This window comes from Xenopus laevis, chromosome 9_10L, assembly GCF_017654675.1.
Source record: "Xenopus laevis strain J_2021 chromosome 9_10L, Xenopus_laevis_v10.1, whole genome shotgun sequence".
In the NCBI taxonomy this organism is placed as follows: domain Eukaryota; kingdom Metazoa; phylum Chordata; class Amphibia; order Anura; family Pipidae; genus Xenopus; species Xenopus laevis.
This window is the reverse complement of record NC_054387.1, coordinates 68,751,832-68,767,477: the sequence shown is the minus strand read 5'-3', so window position 1 is coordinate 68,767,477 and position 15,646 is coordinate 68,751,832. Positions and strand designations below refer to the sequence as shown.

The window sequence follows — 15,646 nt, the reverse complement described above, 5'->3', positions numbered from 1 at the left end:
GCAAGCAAAATGTGTGTTTTCACCAAAGGTACAGCTGTAAATTAACCCTTTTAAAGCAATTGATTCCCCAGGAGGGGACCCTTGCATATTAATCACCCTCATACAGTACATGAGACTTTTCCTGCAAATGCAATGCTCACCCAGACGGGGCACCTGATCACAAGGCAATAAGGCCAAACAGAGTCCAACTGTTCCTACTAAACTTGGCACATTGCTGGGGGAAAGGGGCCAAAGGAGGAAGGGGGACCTGCCAAAGGCAGTAGCTCATTGCTACATAAATGAGTGGGGTGGAAACAGGGTGTGGGAAACTGTTGCATGATAGTGTGGCCAGATCAAAGGGAATAAAGAAAGAGAAAGTAGAAAGAAAGTGCTACATGGGGAGAGAGTTCATGGGGCATGCAAGAGAAACCCTGGAAATCATCTATCTATATAACTGGGGTATCACAGACACCCACAGACGTGTCACCTATCTACTGGGCCCTAGGCAAGCCCCATTCTATAAACTGCCAGGTGATATCACTGTAATTCTAAGATCTTGCTTTCAGTTCTCTCATCGTCACTCAGACAATAGCGTCCCAGACATGCTATTCTTTATTTGCCATTTGTGTTCTGTTATAAAACAAGTTTGGCAACTCTGCAATGTCACAACTCAGGAGGGGAAATAGCAGTAAATACATTACCTGTGCTGCTGCTGCGACAAAGAACAATATTACACAAAACAATCTACAGAAAAGAAATAGCAACATGAAAAAGTCCTATACATCTCAAGTGCAAGGTGACGTGTGAGTTCTGCATCGCACGCACATGAAGGCAAAGCTTTCACACTGTCGTCCAAGATTGGTGCCAGCCGTATTAGCACATGTACTATTAAAAGTGGCTTCAATGCAATCTTAATTTAGCTACATCTTCGCACACTGCATTTGTGCCAATGCATTCATAGTCATGAAAATATATATAAAGAGCACCTGGGTAGTACAGCAGTGATACAAAAGCAACTCTCTCTATGTATAAGAACTATACATCTACGCCTGCAGATTTCAGGTTGTTGGCCAACAGGATGATATAATATCATCCGACACCACGCTCAAGCATATCTCTCTGAAAATCTCAAGTGAAAGAATAATAGAAGTGTAGCCTACGGATATAACTTTTCATACACTGCATATTTATATGCAGGTCTCATTATCCAGTAGCCACTCCCGTTATGTGCAGGCAGGAGCCAGAATAACTTGCTAAGCACCATGATTCACTAATTCTGTTATTCATCTGATTTCATTTCCCCTGCACCCTGATCTCAAGACCTTAGAGAACCTTTATTGCAGTTACACCAATTGTATATACTAGTTCAATATCAGTTAAATATACTGGCATGTGTATCTCTGCACATTCACAACTCTATATGCCCTTTAAGGAGTGGTTCACCTTTAAGTTAAGTCTCATCATCTGCTGTGCTTCATACTCTTTCCACTACTACACTATGTAAAAAAGATTTACACCAGGTCTAGTAACCCATGGCAACTAGGGTAACTACCTTACACATTCTTTGCAACTTATATTACCTTACCCTCTATGCATACAGACTTCATGACAGGCTTAGGGTGCCATGAAAGGATAAATAGATGGTAATCCTAAACCTGCACCAAGCATATAGTAGCCAGATAAGCAGGAGGAAATAAGTAGATCAAAGAAAAAATGCATTCCTTGGTTGGTTGAAACATACAAACATAAATGGAATAAACATTATATCTTGCATAGAAGCCTGAAACACATGGATCTGTTTAGTGCTACATATATGTTTCCCTATATACACCTTAGTTATATCGAAAGAATGAAAGCATGAAGCCCATCGCATTAGACGTCTCTAGAATCCCATACTCCCCCTGCACACACCCATCACCACCACGCATTCCACTCTGAGAGGGGAGATTAGCACTTAGAAGATGAGTTTGGACAGCCACATTGAGACAATCATGAAAATTAGCTTACAAGTGACTTGTCAGCGGCGGTTAAAGATTAGTGCATCAATGTACAACACAATGGCAGCGCATCAGTGAGAGACACTCACAAATGTGCTTATGTATCTCAAATATGGGGAAGTGAGACAGCATTTTAAAATATATATTTAATGTATATTAAATAAGACAGCTGGAAGTCAATTCACTGTATGAACTACAGCGTCCTCTTAGTCTTAGAAGTTTCATTTAAACTTTTAATATGATGTAGACCAGTGATCCCCAACCAGTAGCTCTTGAGCAACATGTTGCTTCCCAACCCCTTGGATGTTGCTTCTATTGGATTAGAAGCAGGTACTTATTTTTCCTGTCTTGGAGGCAAGTGTTGGTTGCATAAAACCAGGTTTTATGCTAAACAGAGTCTCCTAGTAGACTGCCAGTCCACATAAGGGCTACCAATAGCCAATCACAGGCCTTATTTGGCAGTGCACCCCCAGGAACTTTTGCCTGTGTTGCTCCCCAACTCTTTTTACACCTGAATGTTGCTCACGGGTGAAAAAGGTTGTGGACCATACGCCCGGATTGGACATCAATTTTCCAAATGTGCAAATTGATATTTACGTGTATTACCAGATTCTTTAGCACAGACTTTGCTATTTTGTGATGTTGAGGACATGACTAATATTTCATATTGGGTGTTAGAAAGGCATTTATTGCATGCTGCTAAGTTACCAATCTCCCTTAGATGGAAGGCTACCACTCCACCCTCACCAAAGGACTAGATACTTAAAATAGATGAACTAGCAAAGTTTGATGGGCTGTCAGCATACTTGAGTAAACAAAGAGAAAACTACAGAGATACTTGGTTAAGATGGTTTATTTTCAAAGAAACAGATGAATATAAAACAACACTAGATCATTAATGTGTATATAGCAAGACAACTAGATATGATATGTTACTGCACCCAGCAAGAGGAAGGCAGAGTATAATAAGTTGCATGTAATTTTAATAAACTGGTTACATATAATTTAAGGGAGTAAGCATCCGGCTACAGCCGAGAAGTCAGGCGAGATTTCATGGGCTACTGTGATCCTAAGCATTGAAGATGTTTTCTGGAATTATGATGTATATCGTATGGATGTACCCTCCCCTCCTCCCCCCTCCCTTTTTTTTTCTTTTGTATCCCCTCCCCCTGGCTATAATTGTTTACTTTGATAAAACTCAATAAAAAGCTATGATACATAAAAAAAAGGTTGGGGACCCCTCATGTAGACAATGGTTTCTAACAAACCCATTCCTTCCTTTTCTTTGTGTATGTGTTTTCATTATTCTGCATCGTAACTGCTTTGTATTCTGGTTGCTAAGATCACTGACCATAACAACCAGTAAGTTGCCTGCATTACAGGTATAACAGAAGGCACAAATGTGCATATGACAAACTGGGTTTCTAAATGCTGGAGCAATGAGGCATCTGGCTATTTGCAAGTTAATGAGAGGTGTTAATGGTTATAAGTCTTTGAAGGGGCCGCTAATATTTAAAAGGAGTCAGACCTCAAAGTAAAACTCACAGACTTCCTAAATGGAAACTACTTCTGTGTGAATGGAGAAAACCCTTTTTTCTGGAATCCAAGCATTTTGCTGTGTTAGTGCAACAACAAACAGTTTCCCTCGCTGACCAGCAAAGTGTTATTTATATTTAGTACAATTATGGGTTACATTGTTGTATGTTGGTGCTGATATCCTTTGAACAGGGGGACAGATTTAGCATATCAAAGCAAGGAGTAAATTTTGTCCCTTGAGCTCTAACCTGCTTATTTTCCCACCTTCAGGGCCATTAGTAAAGCAAGTGTCTGTACTGTCTCCCATTCATCTGTCACTCAGGCTCAAACAAATCCCAGGAAAGGAAATTGCTGTTAAAGGAGACGTCACCTAAATCCCATGAAAATGCAGCAGCCACACATCAGCTGTCGTTGAGCAGTGGGATGTAGTTGATCTGTAAGTCCACATTGGCTGAACAGAGACAGGTTTAACATGAATAATACAAATATTATTTTTACCTTGGAAGGACAAATCTAAGCAATTACCTGATTATTTTACCTGCTGTGATTGTTGTTTCAGGAACAAAGGTATTTTAGGTGATTTCAAGTCCGCAAGTAATGCAGCTTTCCCGCGGGCAACAAATCGCCCATGTGCCACTACCTGTAAGCCATTCAACTCAAGTGGGTCTCATTTACTGTTAGCAGAGGTCAATGCACCCGCTGAGCCTATTACTGGGACTGAGGTGCAAGGGACAGTGCATTTAAATGTTTGCATTTTACACCTTGACCTTCATTAGTTAATAAGTGAATTCAAGGAAAACTAACGTAGGCTAAAAATGTTTAGGTTTTGGATTCTATACAAACCCAAGCAAACACGCAAAGGTGTCTTCAGTATGTCCCCACCTTTTGTGCTGATTGACATGCCCAGGGTTGGTGTCACCTGAGCTGACTCACAATACACTGTACAGTATATATATTGTATGAAAGTAAAGATGCAAAGTTAATTAGGAAATGAATTCAGATTTACATTACATGGCAACTCAGAAACCAGTGCATAGTGGATCAGAATTCAACAATCAGCCCTGTAGTATCAGACAAAGATAATTTTTTGCTTGATGATTTAAATGACCCCTAAGCTTAGCTTCCTAACAAGCAGCCTAAGCACACTGAGCATGTGCAGTTCCACTGTCACTCAAAAGATGGCCTAACAAGATTCAAGATGGGGAGCTCCTTTGGGCAACATTACTGTTAAAGGGCTGCTGAAGATCTGGGCTGGTAAAGTAAGTTCAGTACATAAAATACCTGTATTCATGTTTGAGCTTTAGTTCTCCTTTAATGTAGACCCATTTATTGGATTCATGGCAATCAGTATCACCAATTACCCTTAAAATAATTTACACTCTGATGCACAAGGACCCAGGTTCTTGCACATCTATGTGACCACTAGTCCTTAACTATTTGTTACAAATCAGAAAGCTCCCTTGATGTTAATATCCCTAGTATTCTAATCATTTACAAGTAAAACAATAAGACTGAGCACAGTGTGCTAATATTGCACTAGCATCAGTCTTTTCCCTGCTTCCCCTCAGATTCTCTCTCCCCTAATGTAGAAAATGACTATGCCATTCTATTCACCATCACATGCTGAACTATGGCTTTCAATTAACATGACTTTCACCCAGTGAATCAAATTAGCGGAGCTGTTAATATCTCAAAATGTTAATGCAATTTCTAAAAATGTCAACACAGCGGATTGCCAACACCATCATTCATTTACTCAGCACCATGCCACTGATCACCACAGCAAATAGAGTTAACAATCCTTTTCTTCAACACTATCAATATGTATAACCAACAGCCATGCATATAGAAACACTTTATATAAGAGAGTACACTGTCCTTATGCATGCTAGAAGTTAATGTTTGATCCCGCCACACCTTTCATGTTGGAAGTTGTAGTGAGTTATTCATATCCTGCTCTCTATGAGTAACTGATACATCACAAGGAAAGCTGAGCTGAGGTCTGGGAAATTCAACTTCCCGTACAGAAGTAGATGACCCAGCAGAGGTTCATAGTCAAATCCCCTGAATCCATATTCTCAGCTATGGGACTGAGAGGACATGCACTGAACTAGAACTATCTGTGATTTTTGGAGATTGAAGCAAACTCAGTCTCGCTGACAGTATAAAGAGGAGGTGGATCTTTCCCAGCTCGTTAGTTGCAACCACAGTAGCCAATTATATGAGTGCTTTCACTTTATTACTTGTCATAGACTGGAAAAAAGAAATGCTGATTGGTTGCTAGGGGCTATCTGTTAATGAATTATGTTAGTAAATGAGCCCCATTGGCAAATCAATGTCTGAACCAGAATATATGAGGCAGTGATGGGGAAAACCAAGAGTTTTGGTACTATACACAGGACACTGGGCTGCATGTTCTCTCATAAGGGCCAAAATGAACCAATGAGTGTATAGGCACCTTTATGATTATTGCATTAAACCTCCATTTTTAAACAGGCAATCCCTGTATTTTATCGTCCAAGGCAAAGTTGTCACCCACCAAAAATTACGGATTACAGAATAATATTGTTTCTGTTCACCATACAAATTCTCGAAGGCCATATACAGTAATCACATGTGACTGAGACTTGAATGTCCTTAACCCACCTTAGACCACCTCAGACTTATCCAGTCCCTTGCTTCCGACTTATCCTTCCAATGGTCATTTCATTAGCACCTCCAAGACACACATGCTGAGTGCCAGACCGAGCATTGCAAAGTGATGTGTATACACAGGCATTTATTTACCCCTACTGTAAAACATAAGGCCATGTATGAAGTAATGACATCTTTGTTAAGTCAAAGCTTTCTGGTGTCACATGGAACCTTAAACTTTATCATCTATCTGTCTATCTATGTATATTTTATATCAGTGTGAATAAATTACAAAAGTTCTATACTCTCCAGCAATACAAGTCCTTTAAAAAAAGGGGGGTAAATGTGCTTGCCAATAAGGCACGGTGGTGTGTAAGTCATTATGCGGAGTCAGGGCATTGTGCCACTGGAGGACACACTGTGCCAACCTCAGCCCCCCAAGCTCTCAGTTCCCCATCAGCCATTGCTGCTCCTCAATGGAGCCAGGGAAAACGTGTTAGGCAGCAGCAGGGCCACCCCTTTGCAAACAATCAGCCCAATAGCAAGACAATGGAAGTGCTTTCCCTGCACATAAACCTTCCCCCTCCATCTCTCTCTCCTCACACACACACAGTAGGTAGTTGGTATAGGGTGCACTTAGTGCAAGCGGCACTACATCGCGCACAAATAAATGAACTCACCAAGACGACGGCGAATCTCTCCTCCAGTTCACCTGGCTCAGGCATGGGCAGTTTGAGAGGCAGGTTGTGCCCCTTGAAATCAGTCTGGTCAGAATCCATACTGCCAGCATTCCCCATGATGATGATGGGCAAAGGAAGGCCAAGGCAATCACAGATATCCACAAGCAAAGATCAGAGTGTCCTTCCTCCCCTGCGCCCCTATCCGACCCCTCCACTAAACAAAACAATGCACAGTTGCAGCCAAGAGGTGGATCCAATGCACACGGGGAGATCCAAGCTTTTCCCTCTAGCACAATCCCAGCAATTGCAGCAGTACCCTGTCCCTGGGCACCCTCCGGGAAATGCCCGACTTCTTTCCTAAGGAGGGAGTAGGAGGCACGGATGCCATCTGCATGTTGCACGATTTGCACACACACACTCGCACCACCACCACCACTCCCCGCCTGCTTCTCCGCCGCCGCTGCTGCTGCTGAAGCGAGTGTGAGAGGAGCACAAGAGGCTCACAGAAGCAGCCAGCGTGATCCAGCCATGGAAACTCCCTTTATTGTCCGTGGGGAAGGGAAATGCTCCCTCTAGCGACCTATAGGCTGTATATGCACTTTCACACCGTGGGGTCACATTTACTAAGCCACTGGCCCCCACTGCTAGTCAGGTAGCCAAAGGCTACTTGTGATTGTGCTTATACTGTAAATTATAAATATACTGGAAGTCACTGATGAGTTGTGAAACTATATAAAGACACAAGGCAGCAAGCTGAGTTACACAGGGAATTCTTAGCATCACTCATGTATTATAAGGGATAATGTACCCCCCTAATATAAATTATAAGGATATGAGAAGTCACTGATGGGTTCTGTGACCATATAAAGGCACACTGCTACAGACTGAATTGTGCATGGAACTCTGAGTATCACTTATGTATTATAAGGGATAACATAACCCCTACTGTAAATTATAAGGGCATTAGAAGTCACTGAGGAGTTCTGTGACCATTTAAAGGCACACAGTTACAGACTGAGTTATACAGGGAACTCTGAGTATCACTCATGTATTTTAAGGAATCATTTATCCCCTACTGTCAATTATAAGAACATTAGAAGCAGGGACAGGCCAGGGCCGCTGGGCTCCCCAGGCAACCTGGCCAGCACTGGCGCCCCATCCACCACGAGTGTAGCAAGAGTGCGCGCATGCGTGCTGACTGGCCACATGAACCCCTTCAGGTACACTCTCCCCCCTCCCCTCATGTGTGCACGCTTGCGCACACGCACAAATAGGTGGAAGCGTGGAACTCACTCAGTCAGACTAGGGGTAGGCAGCAGTGACAGGTACGTGCCGGGCGCCCCCAAAGCTCCCCTAGTTCCGGCCCTGATTAGAAGTCACTGAGGGGTTTTGTGACCATATAAAAGCTGAGACTGAGAGGCTGAGAACTCTATCAGTTATATATTATTAGGTATAACGTATCCCCTACTGTAAATTATAAGGATATTAGAAGCCAATGAGGAGTTCTGTGATCATATAAAGGTACAAGGCTGCAGACTGAGTTATACAGGGAACTCTGAGTATATGCAGTATAAGGGAAAATGTACCCCCTACTGTAAATTATATAGTGGATAATGTACCAACTACCATAATTTATAAAGATATTATAAGTCACCAGTTTACAGTTTGGTCCCATAGAGAGATGGACAACCTGTAGATTATAAAGATATTAGAAGTCACAGAAGAGTTACTTGATAATATAAAGGCTGAAGGCAGAATGCTTCATACAGGTTATGGAACTTCTAATATCCTCATCCTCACAGGTGGTACAGGTGGTACATTATTCATTTTGGTATGTAATATGACACAGACTATATAACTAGCACTGATTGTAACTGATAGTATCACTAAGCACCATGTATAAGGATAAAGTCAACTTGGAGTAGTTACCTGTAGAACAGCACTTGCCATGCAGCCTTGTATCTTTGATTGCTGTGGCACTTCTGCAAGTTCTTATATCCTTAACATTTTTCCTATAATAAAGAGATGAGAGGGTAGCATTTTATAGGGGTTGCAAAAGACATATATTGATCCAGAGTAATTACACGCCACAACAAGCAACCAGATATTTGCTTTAATCTTTTAGCAGAGATTGTCAAACTTTTTCAGTTCAAGTCCAACTTGAAGGTCCAACCTTTGGTCATGGCTGCTTTGAAGGTCCAACCTTTGGCCATGGCCGCTTTGAAGATCCAACCTTTGGACATGGTCTCCCTTGAAGGTCCAACCTTTGGCCAGGAGCTTCCTTGAAGGGCTAACCTTCACAACCTTAGCTTATGAAATGTTGACAGATACAGGAAAATGTTTACAGATACAGTTTATCAGTCATTCAGTGATAGTCTTAAGAATATCTAAAGCTGTGATGACCTTGCCAAACAAGTGGATCTGTGACGGTTATGTCCACCTCGGGGTGGGCAATACCAGTCTGATCCAAACATTTGGCCCTCGGTTTGGATTGGTTCATAATCAGAGCTATGCAGACTGTCAGGATGAGGACTGCACATTGTGTTCTGGCAAATGCCAGAGGGGCTGCCATAAGATGTCACAGAAAGTCACTATTTAGTGGGCTGGTGGGGGACTATTTGGGCCTCTCTGTACTTGGAGTGCCAGGTTTTATTTTGACTCCCAGTCCAGACCTGCGTGTATCAACCCATAGATGCAGCCCCCAATCTGATGGCAAAATCAAACCTGCCCAACCGATATCTGCAGGGCCATATTTACAGTATATATAGGCCCCCGAGGGCCTGTGCCTAGGACGGTTTGAGGGGCGGCCCTTGGAGTGTCTATTCTTTTTGTTTTTGTATTTTTTGTTTTTGTTTTGTTAAACCCTCCCCACCCTCCGCCATGGATTTCTATAGGAAATTCAGTGATGGAGCGGTATGGGGAAGAGGAAAAATGCGGAAGTGACAGTGTGCTGGCGTGTGACGTCAGCACGCACGACATAGGGGCGTGTTTAGGTCTAATGCCTTGGGCGGCATCAGACCTAAATACAGCCCTGGATATCTGGCAGATTTTTGGTCAGATGGCAGGGGTAGCAAATACATGTTTAACCCAAAACTCACCCTAACTGATCTTCATTTTGGGCTTTCAGCTGTATCTAGGAAAGCAAATAGACATTCTCCTCAATTTTAACCCTAACTGGTCTTCAGGGTAAGCCCCTGCCATCTCTCCCAACCAAGGGGGAAGTGAACAGCCCATAGTTTGGGAACCACTGCCATTTATTGATCCAAAATAATCTAACCTGATGCTCTAGTCTAGCCTCTTTATGGCTACCGGAGTCAGTGGCTCTAGCAACAGCATAGCTGTCTAAACACTAGGTTGGACAACGGTTAGTTTTGTTCCATTTAGAAAATCTATTTATTCTTCTTTATTAATTTTACTAATCCTTAATTGTTTAAAGGACATGTAAACCCCCCTGCTATATGTTTTAGGTCAAAGTGACAGTGCTGGCATGCAGAGAAGATATATGCAGTACAAATGATGCTGTGTTGGTGGGGGAGATATGCCCAATTGATATACATGGTAGGGTTTACGTAGCTTTAATGCTGACGTGTAATCACTGTTTTTAAAAAGTAAAACTTGTTTTTAAAGCTGAGTCATCCGCGCCCTTGAGACAAAAAAGTGCTATTTCAGTGGCCATGACCTTGTACAGCATGGGTCTAGGAAGTGGTTTCAGTTGTGATGATAAATCTGGTATTATGCTGGTAGTTTTGTATGCTCATCATGAGAGGTATCGCTTGCGTTTCTGCTCGATGACAATAATGAGAGTCATTTTTATGAACTCATTCAGACAGTGTTGCCATGCGCCACCCTGTGTAGGAAGAAAGTCATTTTGTGTTGGGGAGGAAAGTAAAAAATGTTATACACATTTTCATTTGTAGTATCTCAGGGCCAATTCCACTTATAATGTGCAACAAATGGCAGTGTAATTTCATGTAAAATAGCTTCTAGTACACCAGTGGTCCCCAAACAGTAGATTGTGAGCAACATGGATGGATGTTGCTCCCAGTGGCCTCAAAGCAGATGATTATTTTTGAATTCCAGGCTTGGAGGCAAGTTTTAGTTTCATAAAAACCAGGTGCACTGCCAAATAGAGTAGGTTGACAATCCACATAGGGACTACCAAATGGCCAATCACAGCACTTATTTGGCACCCCAAGAAAATTTTTTATACTAGCATTGCTCCCCAACTCCTTTTACTTCTGAATGTTGCTCACGGGTTCAAAAGTTTGGGGAACCCTGTAGTACACCATGCAGGATACATGTAGTGCCAGTTTCATATACAATACACTGCCAATTTCATGCACCCCAGAACACATGGTAGTATAAATACAGTGTCACGTTCATGCGCAGTACAGAACAGATGGCAGGGTAAGTGCCAAATTAATTTATTATACCTCCATTCTTTTTGTAGCCAGGAATTAAATGATGTTGGTTTGTAGAGGCTTGGCCTCCAAGAAGCCTTCATTAAAGTCCACCATACCATCCTGGGCAGGTACCTGATCAGTATAGTAACTTAACTACAAGTACTATAGTGTATATGCACCTTCCCAGGCTCGCCCAAGGGGCACTTGGCAACTGGAAGCTATATCCCCACTGATTTTGCCTATGCAAAGTGTACGGGGTCTCTATCAGGGCTGCCCAGACCAGTCACCTAAAAGACCGGTCACCGAAAGACATTTCAGCCTCCGCTGGACTTGAATCTCTTACATACCCCTTACATTCCTTTCCACACACCATCCTCTGCAATATAACATACCTCATCACTGTCTCACCCTTGAATAATTGTCACCAAACAGTCTCGGTTGCATAAAAGTGCAACAGAGGAAAGAAAACCGACACAACTATTTCTCAATTTAAAGAAGCAAACCGATCTGTTTACATTGCAGAGTTACCCATTTAACACCAAAATGCAAAAACGTTGTGAGCTATTTCTGCTTTTACATCTGGGCACCTAGACATGCTCTAATCCTTTGTATTGTATGATAAAAATAATGGCTATACAGCTGCTTTACCCACAAAAATACAAGTCCACGTCGACACCATTTGTAATGACAAGTAGCAAGCACACCTATTTTAGACCTATATGACTCTAGAACTCCTAGGTAACTTCCAATATCCTTATAGTTTAAGATGGGGTATATTATTATACACTCTACACTCAAACACACACACAGATGCACATAGATAAATTATGGGGTGAGAGCTCAGAATTCTAGGTGATAATTAGAAATAGCTCAACAGCGTTAAAGCTGCATTCAGTAGGACATGCATTTTCAAGCCCACCTCCGTCCTATGGATTGTTCTGTCAATCTTTTAGCCTGAAAACAAATTGTGAAGGGACAGAAAGAGATTCACACTTGCTATAAATAAACAGTTGTGCCAAGGTGCCAGTGTATTTTAGCAAGGCTGAGAGAATTGCTTTTGCAAACATCACTTGCCAGTGCTAAGGAGTCACTTTGAGCCGATGTTTATTTAACTGCACATCATGAAGAAGGTAATGAGTTAAAAAGGATCCCTGCCTTATGCATTTCATGCATTCTCATGGGCATAGCAGCCATGATTCAGACACGTTAGTTGTGACAGGGTTGCAATAATTTTGTGTTGTTACCACAATTTAAGTACCTGTCTTTATATTTTTCACCGATTTCTCTTCAAGGCATTCAATCAATCCACTGCCTGGTTACTAAAGTTTTGTTGGACCTTATAAGACTACCATTGCTCCTGCAAAATGGAGTCCTGGTAACAAAATAGCTGAAGGGTGAGGGCATGTATACTGGTATTCTAATTATCAACCTTGCAAGGACCAAACATGGAGTGGCTTCAGTTTTATTTTCTTTTAGCTCAAGAAATAACAGTAAACGTAGCTTTTTTATGATTACCAGCCCTATTCATTGCACTCTGCCCTTTAAAGTGAACTTTGCCTTTGAACTAAGTGCTGCAGGTATTGTACAAGTCGTATGTTTGAATTGTCTGCAGGTTACTGGAAATCCCCATTACTAAACTTTCCAAGGCAATTTGCCAGTTTGCATACAAATTAATGTCTGAAGTAAATTTACATAAATATCAGTGCACAATGGGATTTTCCGGGCGCTGCCCTTTGCTACTTTCACTTTGGTTATTGTAACGCTCCTGACACTTGCCTCTGTGCCCTTAATGTATTAAATTAATGCAATCAACCTGCCCAGATATTGTTATTGCATAAAACCATCTTTTTTGGCTCTTTGCAACATCAGAGATTGGATTTTATTCCAGACATTTTTATCAAACAAGTCTGTACAGGGGTACACCTTCCCTTCCCTTGTGTAAGAGGATGGTTAGTAAGAAGCACATTAGTTATACTAAATTTGTTTGGTCTGGCCCCCTCATTTGAAAATGGGTGAGGTTCTAGATGGATTGGAGAAGTAACTGGAGATATTGGGGCATGAATGGGATTGACTAGGGAAAGGACATCCCAAAAAATGTTTCAGGATGTGAGCAACTATAATTTGAGATTACCAGACTGGAGACATAGCAATCCTGAAGCATGTGGGCTAGAGTCCGAGTCCTTTAAAATTTTACTAAACTTGTTTGAGTCCCTGCCCACTTTTGATGCTTTGCAGCAACACCACTTCCTGTTTTTGGTAGTCAGCAAGTTGCGGGTCAGGTAGCAGATCAAAGTGGGTAAATATGCGGGTTGCGGTTCAGGTCGCGGGTTGCAGGTTCGGGTCGGGTCTTAGAAATTGGTTCCGCACAGGAATCTAATGTTCGCATATTGCAAGGAAATGTACTCTGAAGCCTGCACTAGAAAAAGTACTCTCTGCATTTGACCCATAAACTGCACAGTGCAGCTGTTCCCCTTGGACCTCAAAAGCATTCACATGGTAAACATGGCCTCCTAAAACATTGTGTGGCTCTTCCAAAGCCCAAGGACCTTTCTGCTTACTCTGTACTTTTACTGCCCCTTCTGATACTTTACTGCAGTTTGTTTCAGACTTTTTTTTATTCACAACTCAGTGTCCAAGTCCAACATTGGGTTTGGTCTCCTCCTAGCTGATAGGAAGGTTATAAATGTACAAAAACATTCTTTCAAGTATACTAGCCTAATTTAACTTAAATTATCGTTACGCTGGGCTTTCATGAGTATCTTGGGCAGCTAATTTGCATTCAATCCAAATCTCAACCTAACTGAAATTCAGACTGAGCTCAGCCACTGTTAGGATGCTGTAGGAGGCTAGACCCACAGTTTGCAAACCAATACTCTACAGTCTAGTAAACATAATGTTGTTGGCTACAAATTACCATGCATACAGTCTATTATCCATCCATGTGTCCTGTCTTCATCGTTTGCCTATGATCAGCAATGCATAACTCATTGTCACTCTTACACGTTTATGGAGAAATGTTCTTGACCGAGTTCACTTCTGAATATCTCAGCTGGCATTTTTATATCTGACTTGTTCCATAGGGCACTATTGATTTAATCATTACCACATATAATATATCACATTGCTTTTGCAATAAGGATTTTTTCTTCTCAAATACAGGCCAGCAACACAAAAATGCAGTTGCTTTCATTACATTCATCTACAATTCACTACATTTAGAGGTAAATTTTCCCTTTAACAAGTATTAACAGGCTGCCTGCTTTCTCTTTTCTTTAATTGTAATGCTGGTTTATGACACGCTTCATTTTTCCTTTAGAGAAGAAAACCAAAACGTTTGCTTGGGAATCAATATCTCCAACGCGGCTTTGAAGTTTCCAGCTCTAAATAGGAGCCGGGAAATACCTGACTGTACAGGCGGCTGTGCAAACACCTGAAGCTTTTCCTTATGGAACGGCTGTGCTTTAGATTTCATGAACCAAAGCAGATGCTGTTTATGTGCTCAAAAAATCTATTGATTTGCTTCTTGAACACTTCCATAGCTGCAGGCAATACAACACATTCTTTCAGGCAGCCATATGTATACTTCACAGCTGTCTTTAGGGGGCTCAAAGATGGGGGTGACTATTTGGGACCCCAGCAGCTGTTGGTGGGAAGAATTTAAAAAAAACTCAGTAATGCAGCACACATTCACTTGTCACAGTGGCATTAATAGCCTCTGGTAAGGAACTGTGGCTGTGAGACAGCAGAAATAATAAGGAGAGATGGTTCCTATAGTAGCAATAGGGATAATAACCTCTAGGAAGGGACTGTGGCTGTGGGATAGCAGTTATAGTAGGGAGAGATGGTGTCTATAGTAGCAGTGGGATAATAGTCTCTGGGAAGGGACTGTGGCTGTGGGATAGCAGTTATAGTAGGGAGAGATGGTGTCTATAGTAGCAGTGGAATAATAGTCTCTGGGAAGGGACTGTGGCTGTGGGATAGCAGCTATAGTAGGGAGAGATGGTGTCTATAGTAGCAGTGGAATAATAGTCTCTGGGAAGGGACTGTGGCTGTGGGATAGCAGGTATAGTAGGGAGAGATGGTGCCTATAGTAGCAGTGGGATAATAGTGTCTGGGAAGGGAATGTGGCGAGATATGAGATAGCAGGTACAGTGCATCTTATGCAGGCCTGGAGCTTGGTAAAAAGGGGTAAATGCTCCCTTCTAGTAATATATTCATTTGAATCAGGATCTTGCCTAACTACCTCCCGTGTAGCTGTAGTTGAACTATACTCCCCACCAGATGCTGTATGCTGTATTCCAAAAACAGATGTGAAGCTGCTATTCGCACTTCCTCATAGTAAATGAATGATGTGTGTTTTTCCAGTTCTGTAAGGCTCTTGAATAAGTCATTTTTGCAGACCAGCTTGCCTATGAAT

The 15,646-nt window shown here is 41.9% G+C and overlaps 1 protein-coding gene across 8 annotated transcripts in view; it reads right to left on the bottom strand.

Moving 5' to 3' along the window:
* LOC108701328 (formin-like protein 2) overlaps window positions 1–7,343 on the bottom strand; it is a 119,852-nt gene extending 112,509 nt beyond the window's left edge. For 6 of the 8 annotated variants that reach the window (XM_018235771.2, XM_018235770.2, XM_018235776.2 and 3 more), the window contains exon 1: window positions 6,827–7,343. In XM_018235771.2, coding sequence (XP_018091260.1) covers window positions 6,827–6,943 — 117 coding nt within the window. In that variant the 5' untranslated portion in view covers window positions 6,944–7,343. The remainder of the gene's footprint in view (window positions 1–6,826) is intronic. The other 2 variants (XM_018235775.2, XM_018235773.2) reach the window with 1 other exon arrangement.
* Between the last annotated feature and the right edge of the window lie 8,303 nt (window positions 7,344–15,646).